The sequence below is a fragment of the Macrotis lagotis genome, chromosome 8, assembly GCF_037893015.1.
Source record: "Macrotis lagotis isolate mMagLag1 chromosome 8, bilby.v1.9.chrom.fasta, whole genome shotgun sequence".
Classification (NCBI taxonomy): Eukaryota; Metazoa; Chordata; class Mammalia; order Peramelemorphia; family Peramelidae; genus Macrotis; species Macrotis lagotis.
In genome coordinates, this window is record NC_133665.1 from 115,912,857 (window position 1) to 115,932,343 (window position 19,487).

General features: G+C 35.4%; 1 protein-coding gene across 6 annotated transcripts in view; it reads right to left on the minus strand.

The window, feature by feature from the left end:
* Positions 1-19,487, minus strand: part of TNS3 (tensin 3) — a 505,245-nt gene that overhangs the window by 309,277 nt on the left and 176,481 nt on the right. For all 6 annotated transcript variants that reach the window (XM_074198249.1, XM_074198251.1, XM_074198245.1 and 3 more), the window contains exon 2: positions 13,212-13,323. Coding sequence is in view for 4 of the 6 variants with exons in the window: in XM_074198245.1 (XP_074054346.1) it covers positions 13,212-13,323 (112 nt within the window). In the remaining 2 variants the exon portion in view is untranslated. The remainder of the gene's footprint in view (positions 1-13,211; positions 13,324-19,487) is intronic.

Consider the following 19,487-nt stretch of genomic DNA (forward strand, 5'->3'; position numbering starts at 1 on the left):
ATTTGTCTAAAGTCACACAGAGATTTAAGGAGCAGAATCAAGATTCAAACCCAACCCGTGTCCAAATCTAACATTCTTTTCACTGCTTCTAAAGCTTCAGATTTTTAACAACTTAAGAAGGAAAAAACTTCCTAATGCATTATCCAAACGTGAAAGAGAGGACTAAGAGAAGTACTTGAATTTGGCCTCCAGCTGCTCTGAGATTACTTTCCAACAATTGTGTGTAGGGGGCAGCTAGGTGGTACAGTAAAAGAGATCCAGGCCTGAAGTCAGGAAGACTCATTTTCCTGGGCTCAGATATGGACTCACCATATGATCCTGGACAAATCACTTTAACCTCTTTTGCTTCAGTTCCTCACCTATAAAATGAACTGGAGAAGGAAATGACAAAACATTTCAAGTATCTTTGCCAAGAAAAACCTCACCTGAGGTCACAAAAGTCTCCCAAGTAGAAATGACTTGTCAGTAAGGTTGAAAAGTGAATTCTAAGTGCATCCTGGACTAAAAGAACTCTCAAATTCTCTTCCTATTCAGATCCTCTGATCTGATTCAGAATTCTTCTATTTGAGCCATGTCAGCAGGAATATGATCCCCCAGTGAAAATAACATTTGTCAAATGAGAACAAACTAGCCACCTTCAACAGACTGGCAAAGACAGTGCCACTGTAGGGCTGAACAAGACACTGACAAACCCAAAATAAAATAGCTTGATCGGTTGGGAAAATCACTCACTTGCCATTGACTTTTTATATGCTAAAGCATAAAGCAACATTCCATTTCACAATCCCTAAAATTATGCTGGGTGATCATCAAAACAGAAGCGGATATTATAGTGAAGAGAAAGACAGTCTAAAAGCCAGGAAGACCTTGGTTCAAGTTCCAACTTAGACACATACTGGCCATGTCACCCTAGGTAAGACACTTAACCTCTCAATGTCTTAGGCAACTCTCTGAGACTGTAAGATGAAGGGATGAAGTCAACAAACATTACAGAGGAATTCTCTCACCTGGGAATTTCCTAGACCATGGAAATCAGAGGTCCAGTCCCTATTTCTAATGTAATCATAAAAATAAAAGAATGACTTTCCATGCATGCCTCTTTGTTTCAGTAAGGTCATATTGTTAGAAAGAAGGTTACGGTAAAAGGAAAATAACCTATACGTTCTAAAATGTTTATAGGAGTTCTCTTTGTGGTAGCAAAGAACAGGAAATTGCAGGGATGCCTGTCAATTGGGGAATGGGTGAATAAGTTGTGGTATATGATTATGATGGAAACTACTGTGCTATAAGAAATGATGAGCTCAATGATTTAAGGAAAAAAAAGAAAGATTTTTATGAAATATCAAAGAGTCAAATGAGTGGAACCAAGAGAACATTGTACACAGTAACAGCAACATATAAGTATGACTCTAAGAAAATAATTTATTTTGAATATTATAAACATAGAAATTCACAATTAAGGACATGTCAAAAAAGATGCTGTCTGCAATCAGAGAAAGAAGTGATGAATAGAAGTATGCAAGTATGTATGTATTTATCTGTGTCTAATAGTAGCTATCTTTGTGGGAGGAAGGAAAAAAAGAAATTTATTTCATAACTTGTTATGTAAAAAATAGAAAGTTTTATATAATAACTATGTAGTTTCATGTGCAATTCTCATTTTTATTATACTATGCTATGGAAATGCTTGTTTTTATTCTACAAATTGAAAATAAAATGAAAACAAATAAAGTCAAATAATCACATCTTGCATTAGATTTTTACTTAGGTTATATATGCCTTTGTTAAAAAAAAGTCATAAAGACTAGGTTATAAACTTGAGAATTTCATGTTACTGTCCCCTGTCCCCTAGATAAGAAAGACCCTTTCCTCTATGACCTCTTGAAATTTTCTACACTAGGGTTTCAGAGGCAAAATAGCTTGTAGTAACCTTCATTCTTTTTTTGAAAATATCAATGCTTTTTACTGCTATATCTTGCACTTGACCCATTCTCTCTCTGCTCTAATTGGTTTAAGGTAATTGCTCTGGCATCTTTTAATGATTTGTTCTGCCCTTACAGCTGAAATTGTCTTCTTGACTTATGGCCCTGCAGATGGCCATCCTCTATCAACACCAGACAGTTTCTACTATCACACACTACAGACCTCAGCTTCTTCCTGCTTTAAGTTGCCTTTATTGATACTACTTCAGAATTAAAGAGGAAAAAGTCTGAGAAGGGATATAATGACAGCTCAGGCTATATGCAGAAAGAAGGATTTGGATACAAAGAAAATGCATTTTCAGCTTCACAGATGATCTGAAAGAATCCTAATGTGAATTTTTTTTATTCCAGCTGGATACATATAAATATTTTAAATAAATTTTAAGTTTCAGATTTTAATTTCAAGATTTCAGAATAAAGTCAAAATAGTCATTCATTTCCCTAGAAATCTTACTAGTCAATTCAAATTATACAACAAGTTAATCTAATACTCTTGTCTCTGACCCCAGAACTGAAGTCTGCTACTCCTTAGGACCTAGTCTTGCAAGTTTGTCTCATCATTATTCTCAACACCTTTCCTCCCTCATATACAAACAGTTGCTAAATCCTTCTCTACAACATCTCTAACATTTTATCCCTTCTAGGGTCAAGTTCTCATGATCTCACAGTTAGATTATTCCAACAGGTATGTTCTGCTTATCTGGAATCTGTCCCTATTGTAGTTCAAATTGCCAAAGTTATTTCCATAAATGCAAATCAAACTAGGACCCTCCCCACTCAATAGATTCTAGTGGTTCCTATTGCCTCTAGGAAAAATTTAAAATGTCTCCTTACCTTTTAAAGTCTTTCATCACTTTACCCCAACCAATCTCTCTAGCTTCATTGTACATTATCTCCCCTCCTATACACCATGATCCAGTCTCACTGGCCTCTTTCTCTCTCACATACAACACCCCATCTCCTCCTTTATTAGTCTCTTTTCATTTGCCAACCTCCAGTTAAAACAGACTCCCTTCTAAAATCCTCCTCATAGAATTCCATTCTTTGCCAAAGATGCAACTCAAGCACCTTTCCTTCATGAAATATTTTCTAATCTACCAACTGCTGGAGCATCTCAAAAATCCAAATGTTTAATTATTTTGAATTCATATGAATTCATATTTGAATATACTAATGCAATATCATTATGAGGGGAAATTGTTTTGTATTTATGCCTCATATAAACAAAGTACCCATTTCAGAGCAGTCATTTATTAACTGTTGATGGATACTTGTTGATTGAGTTTGCCAGTTTGCCAGTCACCCTTGTGACCTTGAGTAAGTCACTTGACTTATATGAACTGCCAATTACTCATCTATAAAAGATCAATAATAAATAACATTTCCACTAACTATCATCATAAAATCATTGTGCATTAAAAGTACTTCACAGGGGTGACTAGGTGGCACAGTGGATAAAGCACTGGCCCTGGAATCAGGAGTACCTGGGTTCAAATCCAGTCTCAGACACTTAATAATTGCCTAGCTGTGTAGCCTTGGGCAAGTCACTTAACCGCATTTGCCTTGCCAAAAAAAAATAAACCTAAAAAAAAGTACTTCACAAACCATAAAAGAGTATGCAAGACTATACATTATTATTATAATGAATCAACATTTAGGATACCTAGGTGGTACAATGGATAGAGCACTGGCCTTGGAATCAGGAGAACATGAATTCTAATCTGGCCTCAGATACTTGACATTAATTAGTTGTGTGACTTTGGGCAAGTCACTTAACCTTGATTGCCTAGCATCCAGGACTATCTCCTGTCATCCAGATGGTTCTGGAGGGGAGTGTGGGGTTGGTGACTTAATACAGCATCCCCTCACTCAAATTCAGTTCACATGCTTGTCATGGCATCACCTCATTTGATGTCATAGTCTTCTTTGAGAATGAAGGACACATCATCATCGATGACTCAACATAGTGTGAGGAAAAAAGAACATAGGTATATGTAATCAAAATATCCCAGCCATACCACTTCTTTAACTCTGCCACCTTGAGAATATTACTTCAGTTTTGTCTACCAGGAGAACTCTGAGAGTTGTTAAAAAATCAGTGGAAAATTATAGAATCAGAGGACTGATAGTCTATGTGATCAAAGTGAAGCTTATTTAGTCTTCCCATGATCCTATTAACAAATAGAAAAAAAAACCCATAATTTAATCCCTACGAGGAAAACAATCCTCCCCAATCCTCAAGAATCCTTTTATCCTGCCAGGATAATGTACTTTAGTGTCGCTCCATGTTTTCTCAATTTGAAAAAGCTATGGGTTCAAAATGAACTAAAAAAGATAGTACTCATTTGACCCATTTGGGTCTCTCTCATTTAGCATTAACAGTAACATTTATGCAAATGAAAGGAACCAAGGGTGGATATAGGATCAATCTTGTAATCAAGAAGACCCAGGTTGAAGATGACTGCCTTTTACAAAAGGCTATATGATCACTAAGTGACATGTTATTTAATCTATCAATACCTCAGTCTACCCAAAAAAAGACAGGGGTTCATAGCTTGAGGTCCAGGAATTTATTTATAACTTTGAAATTTTGATATATAATATATAATATATATATTAGTATATATATATATATATATATAAAATAGTATTTTATATAATAGTATTCTTTTGTAGTTATTTTATGAATTTAATGATTTAAAAATATTTAAAAACATGACACTGAGAAGGGGTTCATAGACTTCACCAGACTACCCAACAGGGTTCTGGACACAAAAAAGATGAAAAGCCCTTCTCTAAGATATCAGATTAGGTATAAATTGTAATTGTCAATCTGCAATCATAGAGAGAATTTAAACAGTAAGAATTCACCTCACAAATGAAAACACAAATCTGGACCAAAGTGTATGAAGAAATATTAAAGTCAGTTCCAACGATTCTTTTAAAAAAAACAGAGAATATGCCTACAAATGCAGTTGTCAGGCTCCTACACATGACACCTACCTACATTCTACACATGAATTCTTTTTAAACATTTGGTGTTAGTAAAGGAGCATCCTAAGTCAAGACTTTTCCCTTTGAACTCACTTTTTCTTTCTCTCATTTGGCATTAATCACATGTGGTTAGCACCATTTTCAAGTGCAGTCTTTTCCCCCATAACAACGTTTACAAAACCTTAAGGGCAAGGATAGAGTCATCTTTTCTTGGGATATTACAAAGGGAATACCTAGCACCATATTTGCACAAAGAAGGCTTGATTGAAATTATGAAGAATTCTCAGAATTTGTTTTTTAAATAAGTAATAGGAAAAAGTAGTGAAAAATATGACTCCATGGAAAAACACTGCAGGCAACAGTGGTCCTAGAAAAACACCCAGGCCAGGCTCATCTAACAAGCACACACTGAATATTATAGGGAACTGGCAATAGCTGAATTCATAGGTGACCCTGCTTGACTTTCAACACGGTAAAATCTAATCATTTTCAAACTCACTAGCTCTTTGTTCCTGAGAAAAGCAAAAGCAATTCCATATCACTGGAAAGTGGGGAAACAGTTCAAAACAAAGTATTCTTTCACTGACATTTCCTTTTGAAATATGGTAGAGTGCTTTTTAGGTAAAACAATTTTTCAGATAATGAAGTTAACAAGAATTTATCTATGTGCAACAGTCCTCCCAACATAGAATTTCAGGTATCTTTGATGTGGTTCATTTAAGATGGACCAATCCTAATTAACTTGTATGATAACATAAATGTTAAAAACAGCTCTCTTAAAACTGAGTTGCCTCCCTTCCAACCTCTAAAATGATTTGAGACCATATTGAAGATTTTATTGGGCAACGTTTCACATTTCAATTCACCTGGTAACATGACATTTGGAACTTTTAGGGGAGGGGGATATATGTGTATATATACACATGTATTATGTATATATTTTTAAAATGTGTTTTTAAATGGATATTCATATTTGTAACTTTAGAATGAATGGTTATAAAGAGTGTGTATATGTGTGTGTGAGTGTATGTATATATATTCATTTTCTGTAAAATTTGTTTATTAATTCATTCACATTTTTAGTAATTTGCCTGTTTTGAGTCTAGTTCTCCTTATCTCTCCTATGCTCCAAGTGCAGCAGGCAGTCATTGATCAAATCCCACTATTGATCAATCTAGAGGCTCTAACATGCTCTATTTCCAATCTGACACAGTTCCCCTTTTCATATAGAAACTGATGGTTCCTACTCCTAGGGGATTAAGAATGGAATAATTCTAACAATGGACTTTAAACTATAATTCAAAATTCTCAAATTCAAGTTACCTTCAATCTCAGCCCCCATTAGCATGCATTACAGGAGTATATCTTCATGCAAAGCTAGGCATTCTGGGAGTAGAGCATGGCCCATGTATTAGCAGTGTGGCAATATATATTTTTGTTCTGTTCATTCATTTCACAGATGCAAAACAAAGATTAGCAGACTGAATTCTGGAGCAGGAGTAGCAGAAAATTGACTGATGATATCATTTGTCCTTCATTCTCAAAGGATACCATGTCATGCAAGAGAACTGGATTTAAGGGAAGGTGTGTTGTGCAAAGTTACAAGTCTCACTTTTCTCCCCAGAGTCATCTGGGTCCAGTGGCCAGATATGGATCAGGACAAATGGAAATGGCCCTGGATGCAGAAGGTCTCAGTTTGACTGAGGCATTGCCCATTCAGTAATTAAGGCTAGGTAAGAGAGAGAGAGATGAGACAAAGGCCAAGAATGATTATTGTTTACCTAGCCAGGGGAAAAAAAAATAAAACTGGGAGGTCAAGACCCTTAGGGGTTTCTTAGTGATTAAGGCAGGCAAGAAAGAAATGAAGCAAAGATTAGACTCCATTGCATAGTGGGGGGGGGGGGAGTAGCAGAAGGAATTCTGTAAGCGAAGATGGAAAAACTGGAGAGAAAGAAGTGACCATAGATAGGAGGGGAAAAAAAAAGAGAGGTCATTAACTTTGCCACTGGCAGCTGCTTCTCAACGGAAAATTCCAACTCCTGCTTATTCAGGAAGTTATAATCTAGTGATAAAGCTCCTTATACACTTGCCCAAAGACTAGCCTTTCTTAGTTAAACAAGCAGACTGACCAAGCAAGTGAGTTCACAAAACTCTCAGGGACTTATTTCACAATCTTACTCCATGTTCAAGCCAAAAAGAACTATTCAAGTTCTCTCAAATGTGACCTTCACTTTAACTGTTTTGTGTCTTTGCTCATACTTGTTCCTATGCCTGAAAGGCCCTTCCCCCCCAGTCATCTCAACTTGCTGACTTGCTAACCATTCTTCAGACTCAAGGTCAATGACAATGCCTCCATAAATTCTCCTTTGATCTCCCCATTCAAAAAAGAATTTCTTCCTAATATGAATTTTACCTTCTTTGGGACCTCATTTATATGTCTGCAATCATATTTTTAATAGGATTTTTGTGTATATGCCATACCTACCCTAAGAGAATGACAACTCATTGAAGTTCCCTCACCCTAACTCCTTTGTGGAGGTGGACGAGTGGAAAGGTGTGGAACATCATATATCACATTTTTTCCACATGTTGATCAATTTTGCTGACTTTTTAAAAGTATGATAAACTCAGGACAAGAATCACATTTCTCATTATCTTTGTGTTTCACTCAATATTGAGCATAGTATATAGTCAATACATGATTGATAAATGAATAGGATTACATGTGCATTATTGAAGTGGAGAAAACAATTTTGATATATTACTGGAGATAATAATGTATCAATATATCTTCATATGAGTAGATGAGTCCTGAATAATAATGTTTAAGACACTTAAACAATTAGATGAATACAAGTGTATAAAAGAAAAAGTGACTGTCCCTGAGAATGGGTCTGCCTCACAAGTGAATTAAAAAAAAAAACTGCCTACAGCTCAGAACACCCAATTATAGGCCTTTTTAAAAAGAATGACCACATGATATATGGCCAGATAAGCAGAATGAATATCCTGCCAACCTGGAGCAATTCCCATTCTTTCATTTCTCTTCCAATGGAAAAAAAAAATCATTCTTGCTTTCCAGATAAGATCATATAAAGTGGAGAGTAGTTAAAATATTCAAAGTGCCACTAGAATTCTACATAATGAGAGAATCTCTAAAGTCACTAACTCCTTTTTGACTGGAAGATACAGCATTGTTTGCACCCCCTTCAAAACATCCCAAAAGCTGCATTAGCTAGATGTGTAAAATTTTTATGAACTTTCTAAAATCGCAACCAAGAGACACTCTTTCTTCATCTGTAAAATGAAGGAGCCATACTACACCCCAAAGTCCTTTCTGGTTCTAAAATTGCACAATCCTGTGACATAGTATATCAGTTTATAGAATAAAAATTTTCCTTTGGCCATAGAAATTGACTCAGTTATTGGATAAGTACCAAGAGAAAATTTACCTTCCCAAAGAAGAAAAGGCAAGATTCTCTTCTTTTAAAGTCTGAGTTGTCTTTCAATAATGCTTGGAATAAGTTATTAAATTATACAATCATAATTATAGAATTTAAAGGAATCAGAAGTTGAGTACAACTCCCTCTATTTATAGATGAGGAAACTGAAGTCTACCTAAATTAAATGATTTGCCCAGGATCACAAACTAGTTAGTTTTTAAGCAAGATTTGAAAACATATCTTCCTGACTCTTAGCTTTTCATGTTATCCACAAAACTAAGCTACCACTCATTAAAAGTATAGCATGGGGTGGGGGGAGTGAGTGGGGGAGGGTGGCTGAGGCAGAGTTCTAGTTCATGGAGGGAAATCAGAAAATTTCTTTTCCAGAAAAAAATTAACACTAAACATATAGAAATGTATTAAGGAGTAAGACTAAACAATATAGAAATAGGTAAGTTGAAGAGGGGAATTTCAGGTTAGGCTGGTAAGATTTCATTTTATTCAAAGACTTTAATACTTCAAAACTTTTCAGAGGAATTCACCCTCATTGTGGATGAGGAAATCCAAGAACCTCTAAGGCAATTCTTCTATCACTTAGTAGACAGGCTTCTGGAACCCACTATAAAGCAGAAAATTTTCTCATTATTCAGTCAATCTGGTGATAACCCTCTTCCAGTTTTAATTAAGCAAATCGTAGGACAAAAGGTATACCTTCTACCCATGGGCTTGTATTTGAACCTTTCCTAGCTTGGGAAGACCTTTCAATTCCACCCAAACCCCTGTATTTGCTGAAATAACATATGATTCATTTTAGCAGCAAAAAACTCATTACATTTTCTTCTTCAGTCATCTCAATTTGATTATCCACTTTGTAAATTAGCCAGTGCACTGTATTATTAAAATTATTTGACTAAGGATTACATATCTTTAATTTTTTTAATCTCAGTTTATCTAAGACATTGGCATGGTAAGCCTGTGGCTGGTCAGTATATAATATGACCTAATAAAATACAATAATAACACAGACATTAATGCTGATATACAAGGAGTTTGACATTAGGACCTGTGGAGTCATTAAAGTTTCTTCAGTCATTCGGAATGGTTACCATTCATATCATTATCTAATATTCATGCCAATTATACACTATAAGATGCAAATAATCAAAACAGTGAGGTGACACAGAATAATGCAGTCTAAAAATAATGAATTGAGATGAAAAGATAGAAAGTCACTTTCTATGGGAAGAATTTCTTGATATTCCTATTGTTTTGAAATAACATCTATAGTTAGAGATTTACATGTTGCAGCCATTAGGACAGATACTGTTTCTATATTTGTCTTTAGATCTCCAACACATAAACATCTTGCATTCAATTGACTTTTAATAGAGGTTTAATAAGTCAGTCCTTCTCAGTTATATTAGGCTTGTCTGTGTGCTTTCAATGTAGAAAGGGGTGCAGTGACCTCTTCTGGCCACTGGAGGTCAAACTGAAAATAAGCAGCCATTTCCATAACACTGAATATATTTTTAATTCAAATTGGAACATATCTGTGTTATGCATGTATCCTCATTAATACACAGATATATACAAATATAAATATATTGTGCCCATACTTTTACAGTGAACATACACAAACTTATATGTCTGCCTTTCCTAAAGTTCTGACTAGTCATTTCCATCATAAATCCTCCTCTCAAGAAAAGCATCATCTAAGGACTTCCTTCAGGTTTTTCCCAAGGAGAATCACTATCCACTCCCTACAATCCAAGGCAAATACAGAAGATCAATCAAAAGTCTCATCTCTTTGCTTATCCTGACATCCAAAACAGAATTCTTCACAACAGGGAATAAAATTAACACTTTCTAAAATAATGTCACTAAATTAATCCCAGATATAAATTCATCACAATCAAGATCATGTAAAATTTTTTAGTCAGTCATTTAGTCAGGAAGCATTTAGTTAACAAGCATTTATTAAGCCTCAACTCTAATCAGAATAAAGTATCAACCCTCATTTCTAGCTAAATCTTATTGTTCCAAGGCTCTTCCCAACAGCCTTGGTTCTTTGCCTAATGAGACACTATATTCTTTGCTGTTGGTATACTGAAGGGATAGGGCATCCATTTTTCTGCCAAGGGCCATTTGGATATTTATAACATCACTCAAGAGTCATACTAAATCATCAATTTTAAAATTAACCTGTTAAAAAGCTCCTAGATTTATTGAATTTTGAGGTTCACCTGAGGTTGCCTTGGCATCATCAGACCAAAGGATTTTCTGGATCTTATACAGCCCATGAGCCCAAACATTCTATGGCCCACCAGATATAAAGTAATGAGTTTTCTGCCACTAAAATTGTTCCAAAATAAGTTAAGACGTGCCCAAGCTAAGGATAATGTAGCAAGGATTTTTGTATTGGTTGTAAAACTCAACTAGAAGACCTGTAAATTTCCTCCAAAGCCAAATATTTCTGTTTAGCTTCAGGAATGGCCTATGAAATAATAAAAAAAAAAAACAATTACTTTCTTAAGAAAGCAAATTTAAGGGAAGTCTAGATTAACTCCCAAAGTGACAGTATCAAGGTTGATCATAGAACAAGGGGGAAAAAAATTAAGGAAAAAGACAGGAAACCTAGGAATTCAATACAACAGCTATTAAGAACATATCAAATGTACAGTTCCCTTAATCATATTGGTGGCTATCAAGATGAATACCACATGGTCCTTGCCTTCAGTGAGCCCAGAATCTGGTTTGATTTGAGAAGCAATCATGTATTCATTAAATTGTTTAAAGCGTTGTAACTCTCCCAATGACAACTACAATCATTCATACATAAGAATAAGAATACATTTTATGTGACCCCCTACTCTTCTCTACCTTTCTCCGCAGTTGGAGAACACTATGCATACTTATCAGATCCACTTGTTATATTTACCGATCCTGCTGAATTACTTTTTTTCTCTTTCTTTTTTTTTTAATTCTTTATTATAAAGGATGGCTCTCTAGGCAAGGGAAGGACATATTTAGAAATCTAGGTTTTATAAAAACAAAAAAGATCAACAAAAATAAAGTGAAATGCATCTTTTAAACCAATGAGTCTTTGAAAATTAACCATATAATATGATAATTCACACATAAACACATACACATCAAATATCACTTTTGTCTGAATATACCAGCCCACTCATATAATACTGTTTTTCATCTTTTCAACAGGATATTAAGTTCTAGTCAATTAGCCAAGTGAGGTAGAAAGCTGTTTTGGAACCAAGAAGTCCTGATTTCAAGATCTTTACCTACAGGATTATGTCTTATTGTGAACTGTGATGATCTGTGTGTCTTTCTACTTTTTGTGACTAGGAGCTATGAATGCAAAAAGAGGACAGTATCTAAACTACAGTCTCCACAAGTGACTAGTCCAAGTCCTACATACAGAGTATATGAATGTCCTCCTAGATTGGTCTGCACTCTAAGACATTGCTCAAAGAATCAGGACTGGTGAAAGGAAAGGACTAGTACCTCATCCTATCTCCAAAATGCCTTGGATTCATTTTCTATACTCTCAGGATCCACCTTGATAAGGGCACCTTGCTTCCTGAACCACCCCTATAACTACCTCCCTAACAAAGGTGGGCAGTTAGGGCAGATACTACTTCCCAGCTGTCTTTGTATCCTCAGAGAGGATAGTGACTGGCCATGAGTCACATATCCTAAATGCTTCTCTATTAACTGATTTAACTGCACCTTCTTGATCTCAACACAGATCCCAAAGAATTTCAGAATTCCTAGAATCTCGAAAATATTTAAACATTCTATGGCAAGCAAAAACAAACATTCTCCAAAAGAACATTCCTCTATAACCTCCTTCTCTAATGGTTCAAAGAGAACTGGTTCTATAGTCAGAAGGTCTGGGTTTGTGTCCTTCAGTACTGACCCTAAAACATAGCAGCTGAGTAACTACAATAATCCATACAATTTTTTGTGCCTCAGTTTCCTGATATGGAAAATATGGAAAGTTATATTTGTCTCTCTCTCCAAAAGTATATCAACATAACCTAATACTATTGATCCAACATCCCACATATGCCCAGAACTCTCAGACAATATTTCCAACTCCTTGAAATGAAAACAATTACCATATTTATTAATTATCTTCTATTCAACTCTATAAATAAATAAGTTAAGTGCTTACTTGGTTGAAAGAAAAGAGGGTGACTTCGTTCTAAATAGAGGCTATCAATCATTGTAATTCAAAATTAATTAGATCCCTTATGAATTTCGCAAAGGATATACTAAATTTAAGGATACCAAGGTTGGTCAAAAGTTTCATAAGATAACACAAACAAGTCATAAAGTATAACTTGAACAAATTCACAGTTTGTTTAACATGGATTTAGAGCTTGTCTCTCATTTACTTAATTTGGGTCCATAAACTAGTTTTAAAAATATTTAAGTAACTACATCTCAACATACTTGATTTCATTTATATTCTTAGGTCTTTTATGCATTTAACAGCAATATTCTGAGAAGACATCCATAGATTATGCCAGACTGCCAAAGGAATGTGTGAGATAAAAGAATTTAAGAGGTCCTGGGCTATAGAAGTTATCACCTCCCTTTCTGGGTCACCTCCTCATATTACATATATTAATGAAAATCTAGGTGCCTACTTCAAAATAAATATTATATCTCCACATAACAAAACTGTTGACAATAAAGGGGGAATTCCAAGATGGTGCATTTTTGGAAATTCCCCCAGTTTTGTATCTAGGACAGTGAACAGGCTTACCTCTGCATGAAACACCTTGACTCTCAATAACTTGCTTGCAGACACTGCAGACTTTGGCCTTCTTAAAGGATTTATTCTTAAAAATGTGGCCACCTGAAGCAGATTCTTCTGGCTGGAAAAAAAAAAGAGAGAGAAGACATTAGCTTTCTTTTGTCACGTTCCTGATTTTTATCTACAAAAGATAAGACAAGTGGAGTCTTTAAATGTCTCAAACAAGAATGATAACACTCAGAAGAAAAATAAGGCAAAGCCTAACCAGATATATATCAAGGAAGCCTAGAATACTCATAGGGACATGTCAAGTACCTTAGATTATTAGGTTTTAGATTTAATATTTACACTTGCACATGTGTTTAAGTGGATTTTTACTTTATCCAGCCCCAGGAACATTTGATCACTGTGGAATAATAATAATGATGAAGAATTCCCCTGCATTTGTCAGGATAACCTAGTAGTTTGATCACCACATCTTAAAATGGAGTCCATGGAGATTTTGCAAGTTCATCTTCTTCCTCCAAATCTTATTATTTTGCTGGGCAAGAAGCATTCTATCCCCTTTTGGGGGGTTGTTCAAAACAACACTTCGCTCTGCAATCTCCTTACAATCTTTTTATATTCCATGTCATATATGAAAATGCTCATTTTATTTGGTATTTATGAAGTTAGAGTAATTAAAATAATATTGGCTTGCATTTTACACACACACACACACACACACACACACACACACACACACACACCCTCCTCTCCAAACAGGGGAGGTTTTATAGAAATTTTAACAATAAGCATCATTTCACCATGCCCACTGGATAAACCACTGACTGAAAACGTGTTTCCCTTGACCATGCGTAGAGAGTCATCAAGATGACAATCATCAATTCAACCAAAGCTGATAAAAGTCTTTGTATATGGTATATGTAGCTCTACAACCACATACATATACAAATATATACAGTTTAAGTAATAAAATGTGCAAGTTAACAAGACCTTAAACTACTTTCCATCAGTTAGAGAATTTATGGAACAGTTAAACTGGCTGGTTAGACTGAATATGGTGCCAATGAGAGCACAATAAAATGTCCAGACCCTAGGCCCACCAAACAGATTTTCACAGAAAAAATGTTCCTCTGAACCCAGGCCGCATCCATAAAATATAAAAGCTGTCTTTCAATTATGTCCTAATGGGAACTGACCAATTGTCATCACTTGGGCCAAAATAACAGTTGAGTACCTGAGTCTCTATCATTGTCTTCATATAGAAAAACCATCCACCGTTGAAGACTTAAATGCTTGTTGACCATATACTATAACATACAGGATTTCCAAAAGTTATAAAATGGTTTCTCATTTAAGAACAGGGAAGGTGACCCTTCATTTGCTCCTGTTAGGACCCCAGCTTATCCTCTATCTCTCCTGAAAAAATTTCTAAGGAATTACATCTATATTACCTGTTTGTCACATATTCTTACCACCTAATTCATTCTCAATCCTTTGCAATCAGTTTTCCTCACCAGATCTAGCTGCTAAATCAAGAAACTTTTTTCGCAGGTCTCATCCTGCTTGATTCTTGTGCTGCTTCTTGAAATTGCTGACCATTCCCTTGTGCACCTGGATGCTCTTTCCTCCTTTAGGTGTCACAACATTGCTGTCTCTTGATGCTCCCCCATGCCTCTGCCTGCTCCTGTTCAGTCTCCTATCATCATCGTCATCATCATCATCATCATCACTGGTATTTATATAGTATTTTAAAGTGGAGGGAAGCAGATTTGAATGCAGTATCTTTACATGAGCTCTCACATCAGTCCCATGACAAGAGTGACATCCCTTTACAGATAAGGAAATTAAGGTTCAGAAAGGTTTCAGTCACTTGTCTAGTATCACAAAGTAAGTCTATAGGAACATAGTCTGAAAATAAAATCTTCCTAATTTCCAATCTGTTTGCCCATTCACAATGCAATGCTAAGTGATCAGCCCTCCCTGTTGCTTCCCCAAAGTGAGAATATGATATAAGCCCTTTCTTTTCTCTCTCTCTACACAGTTTCTGTTGAAGATCTCAAAATTTCCCATGGATTCAACTATTATCTCTAAACAAATGGCTCTTAAATCTATATCTTACTGTCTCACCAGATTTTCACTTATCTATCATAACTTCTTACTGTATATATCTCCTCCTAATCCTCCTAAATATACACTGGGAATCTCAATATGTCCAAAAGAGAATTCTTTATTATCTCTTCTAAACCTACCCATTCTCCAAGTCTTTCAGGTTCATAACATAAAAGTCATCCTTGACCCTCCCTTTCCTTTTTCAAGGAACAATCTAGTTTGACTAGAGAAGAGAATGCATTTGAGAGAATAACATGAGATGATGATGGAAAGAAGATTGAATCCAACAGAAGAAAACAAAACCAAAAAAACTCTGTTAACAACGTTTCATCAATTGCCAAATCTTATCAATTCTACTGCCCTAACATAACTCATACATATTCCCTTCCTCACCCGCCCCCCACGTATGGAGATATAGGTTGACATGATCATCAAATAAAATATTTACAAATTGCAAAGTCCAGTCTCTGGTACAAAGTAGATACTTAATAATGCTTATTTCTTTCCTTTCCTCTAGTTTGCTTACCAGCCCACAACTATCTATTAATTTTAGTCATGAATGCATTCATTCATTTAACACTTGTCACCTGACAGTCTCTTCATTAGACTCCCAGTCTCTGGCCTCTACACTTGCTAATCTATCCTCTAGTCTACACAGATGTCGAAAATAATCTTCCTAAGGCGCCAAACTGACCACACTTCTCCCCTGTTCAAAGATATCTAGTGGTTTTCCATTACTAGAAGGAAAAAAATACAAATTCCTCAAAATCTTCCACTATCTGGCTCCTGACTTCCCTTGATGTCTTATTTTATAGTAATAGAATCAATTAATTGAATTCTGCATACCCCATAAACTAAGACTGTTAGCTATTTTCCTGAAACTCTACCTCCAGTCTCCATGCATTCCTCCTGGTCTAGAATTCATTACCCCCTCAATTTTATCTCTTAGAATCCTCAACTTCCTTCAAGGCTCAATTCAGTCAACATTAAAGGAAACCTTCTCTGATCTTACTAACTTAGCACTCACTCCCTCATTTCTCTATAGACAGATAGTTACACACATGGCACCCAATCCTCCAGAGAGAATGGAAGCCCTTTGATGGCAGAGGCTACTTCATTGTCATTATATCTCCAGAGTCTTATGCTTTGCCCAATTTGAATTTTAGAAAAATTTAATTGAATTGTTGAATTCTCTTATGAATGAAATGAAAACTTATTGTAAATCTAATTTATCTACAGTTTACTTGTGCCTCATGATTAAATAATGCCAGGAAAATATCTAACTTGGGAAGAAATGGCTGAAAATGAAAATTCAGACATATACTTTGTTATATCAGGGGGCCAAAATGCATGAACACTTTGGCAAAAATCACACTTGAAATGACCATAGTGATTATTTTGAAAGTTCATTATGAATACTAAATCAAGGCAATTCATAATACTGTAAAGAGACCCACAGGAATCCCTATTATCTCCAAGCTAAAGCAGAGAGAACACTGAGTGCTTTTTCCCTGAAAACAGTTTTTCCATGCAAATATGTATCCTGGAAGTTTCAGCACCTAGCTTACATACATGCACCAATAAAACTATAAATAAAATAAAAAGCTTTTATTAAAGGAACTGCTAAAATGTGGGTGTATTTATAGAATTATTAAAATGGCCTCACACTACTATTCTAATCATTTTTTTTTCCTAAAAATATGCTATAACCAACAGCCTCAACCCAATTAGTCTCCTTCTTCCCCACTAACTCACTCCAGAAAATTTCACACCTACCTTCTAATTTGCTTATGAAATGCTAATCATCCTTCATGGTCAAACTCATAACATATTCTAATCCCCCATTACCTGTCTTCTTTCCATGAACTCCCAAAGCACTCTTTTATTGTCTATACCACTTGTTTGCTACCTGGTTATAAACCAAACAGACTTTTACTGTTTCTGTAGTACCTAGCCCAAACAGACTTTTACTATTTCTGTAGTACCTAGCCCAAAGAATTATTCAGATGATCAAATTATGTAATGGATGTCAAGTATTATGTTAACCTTATGATGTAATGGATAGAGAGCTGGTCTTGAAGGTCAGAAGTCATGATTCAAGTCTCATGTTAGACACATCCAACCTATATAACCCCCACCATTCCCCCAAAGAATTTTAAGACTATAAATTGTAGAGTATTTGCAGATCTATATTGGTAGAGAGAGTTTCTTCACTGAAAGTTCACTCCCTATACTAATGAAAGGATGGGTCCAGTCCCAAATAAAAACAAACAATAGAAACAATAAAAAATCCCTATAAAAATGTTAACAATTGCTATTCAAATAATTATTTATTCCTGTCCTGGGAAAAACTTACTAAGCAGCTAAGTAGTCCATTACATAGAGCACCAGACCTAGAGTCTGAGTCCAAATGCAACCTCAGAAATTAAATAGTTGTGTGACCCTAGGCAACCCCAGTCCTTTTACTTGTTTGCCTCAGTTTCCTTAATTTTAAAATGACAATAATAGCACCTGCCTCCCAGGGTTAAAGTGAGGATCAAATTAGATATCTCTAGAGTGCAAAACACAGTACCTGATAGAGTTGGCACTTAACAGATGCTTGCTTCTTTGCTTAATTTTCAATTTCCTATGATTTGGTATCTGGCCCACAGCTACCTATTAATTCTATTCGTGCATAGATATATTCATTCATTCAACATTTTTTACATGCTTACTAGTTTGAAGTTAACACCATTTCCATGGTCAGAACTCCAAGGAATCCACTTGAAATAGTTTACTAACATCTGCTCAGACTTCATCTACACATAACATCTCTATTATGAACGGAGAAGGGGGCAGGATCAGGAGCCTTTTGTTTTCACCTGGTACAACTCTTTCATTTCTGCAGAAGAGGTGGGGCCAATGAGCACATAGAAGGAGGTGATAGCCATACAGAAGCATTTAGAGGGCTCAGTTCAGGAATCTAAATTGCATTTAATTGTTAGGAGCAAAAGTTGGAAGAGCGGAGTGCAGAACTGTTGGTTACAGAAGGATTGCCTGAGGGATACCCAGTAATTAGTGCTGGTCCTGATTGCCCACATTGTGAGATCTCTTTTCAGAGAGAAAAATTTCTCATAAAGGAGCCACTGAAATACTCAGTGTGAACCCTAAAGAGCATATCATCTACTCTGCAGAAATACACAGACACCTCTCTTCTCGAACTCAATTCATTCAGGCTCACAACTCCATCACCAGCTTCAGCAAGACATCAGGCTATGTGTCTCTTTCAAATGCTTCAGGTACATCATTTTGTTTCAGCTCCAAAATAAATCTATTAATAACCACATTAGATTAAGAATTTTAAAAAATTCCTGAGGGCAGTATTTAATTATTTCCATCCTTACCTAAAACCTTTTTTAAAAAAAACTATTTAGATAAAAATTTATATTTAAAAAATTCAGTTCCTTTATTTGAGAGTCTATTTGTTTTGGCCAAACCTCTGATTCCCCAGTTAGAAAGGTCCTGCAACCAAAGTATATCTACAATTGTCTTATAACACAGACTTGGAGAAATGGAGCATTGAAATCTGAAGTCAATCAGTCACCAGCCTTTTCTTAAGCCCTGTTCTCTGCCAGGCATGGGGGCACAAGATTTGGATGTGACCAAAAATACTGAACCACAACTACAAGTGTACTGAGACTTATGCTAAGCTGTAGGAAACAAAGAAAGACAAAAATCTTAACCATTAAATAAGCATACCCCAAACATAATGCCTAATAATTCCAGTAATTTATATTATTTCTTAAGGTTGCTTTGTTATTCCTTAGGAAAAAAAACACACAGATACAATCATTCACTTGTTAATTCTTTTATATTTCCATCAAAGATTTCTCATTTGTCATCTATAAGAAAGTAATTTTAAAAGTCAACTTCAGGATTGAAAAAGGAAAATAAAAAGATTTCATTAAAAACTCTCTCTGATCCCAATGAGCAGGCATGATTACAGCAATGCAATAATGAAGCAAGCTACTGATCTCCAAATAGAGAGATAGGGAACTAAACATGCAGAAATTCATTTTTTTGGACTAGGACAAAGTAGAACTTGTTTTGCTTGACTATGTATATATGTTCTAAAGATTTTCTTTTTCATTTTTCATTCCTGCCCCCTTTCAGTAGAAGGTAGGATAGAGA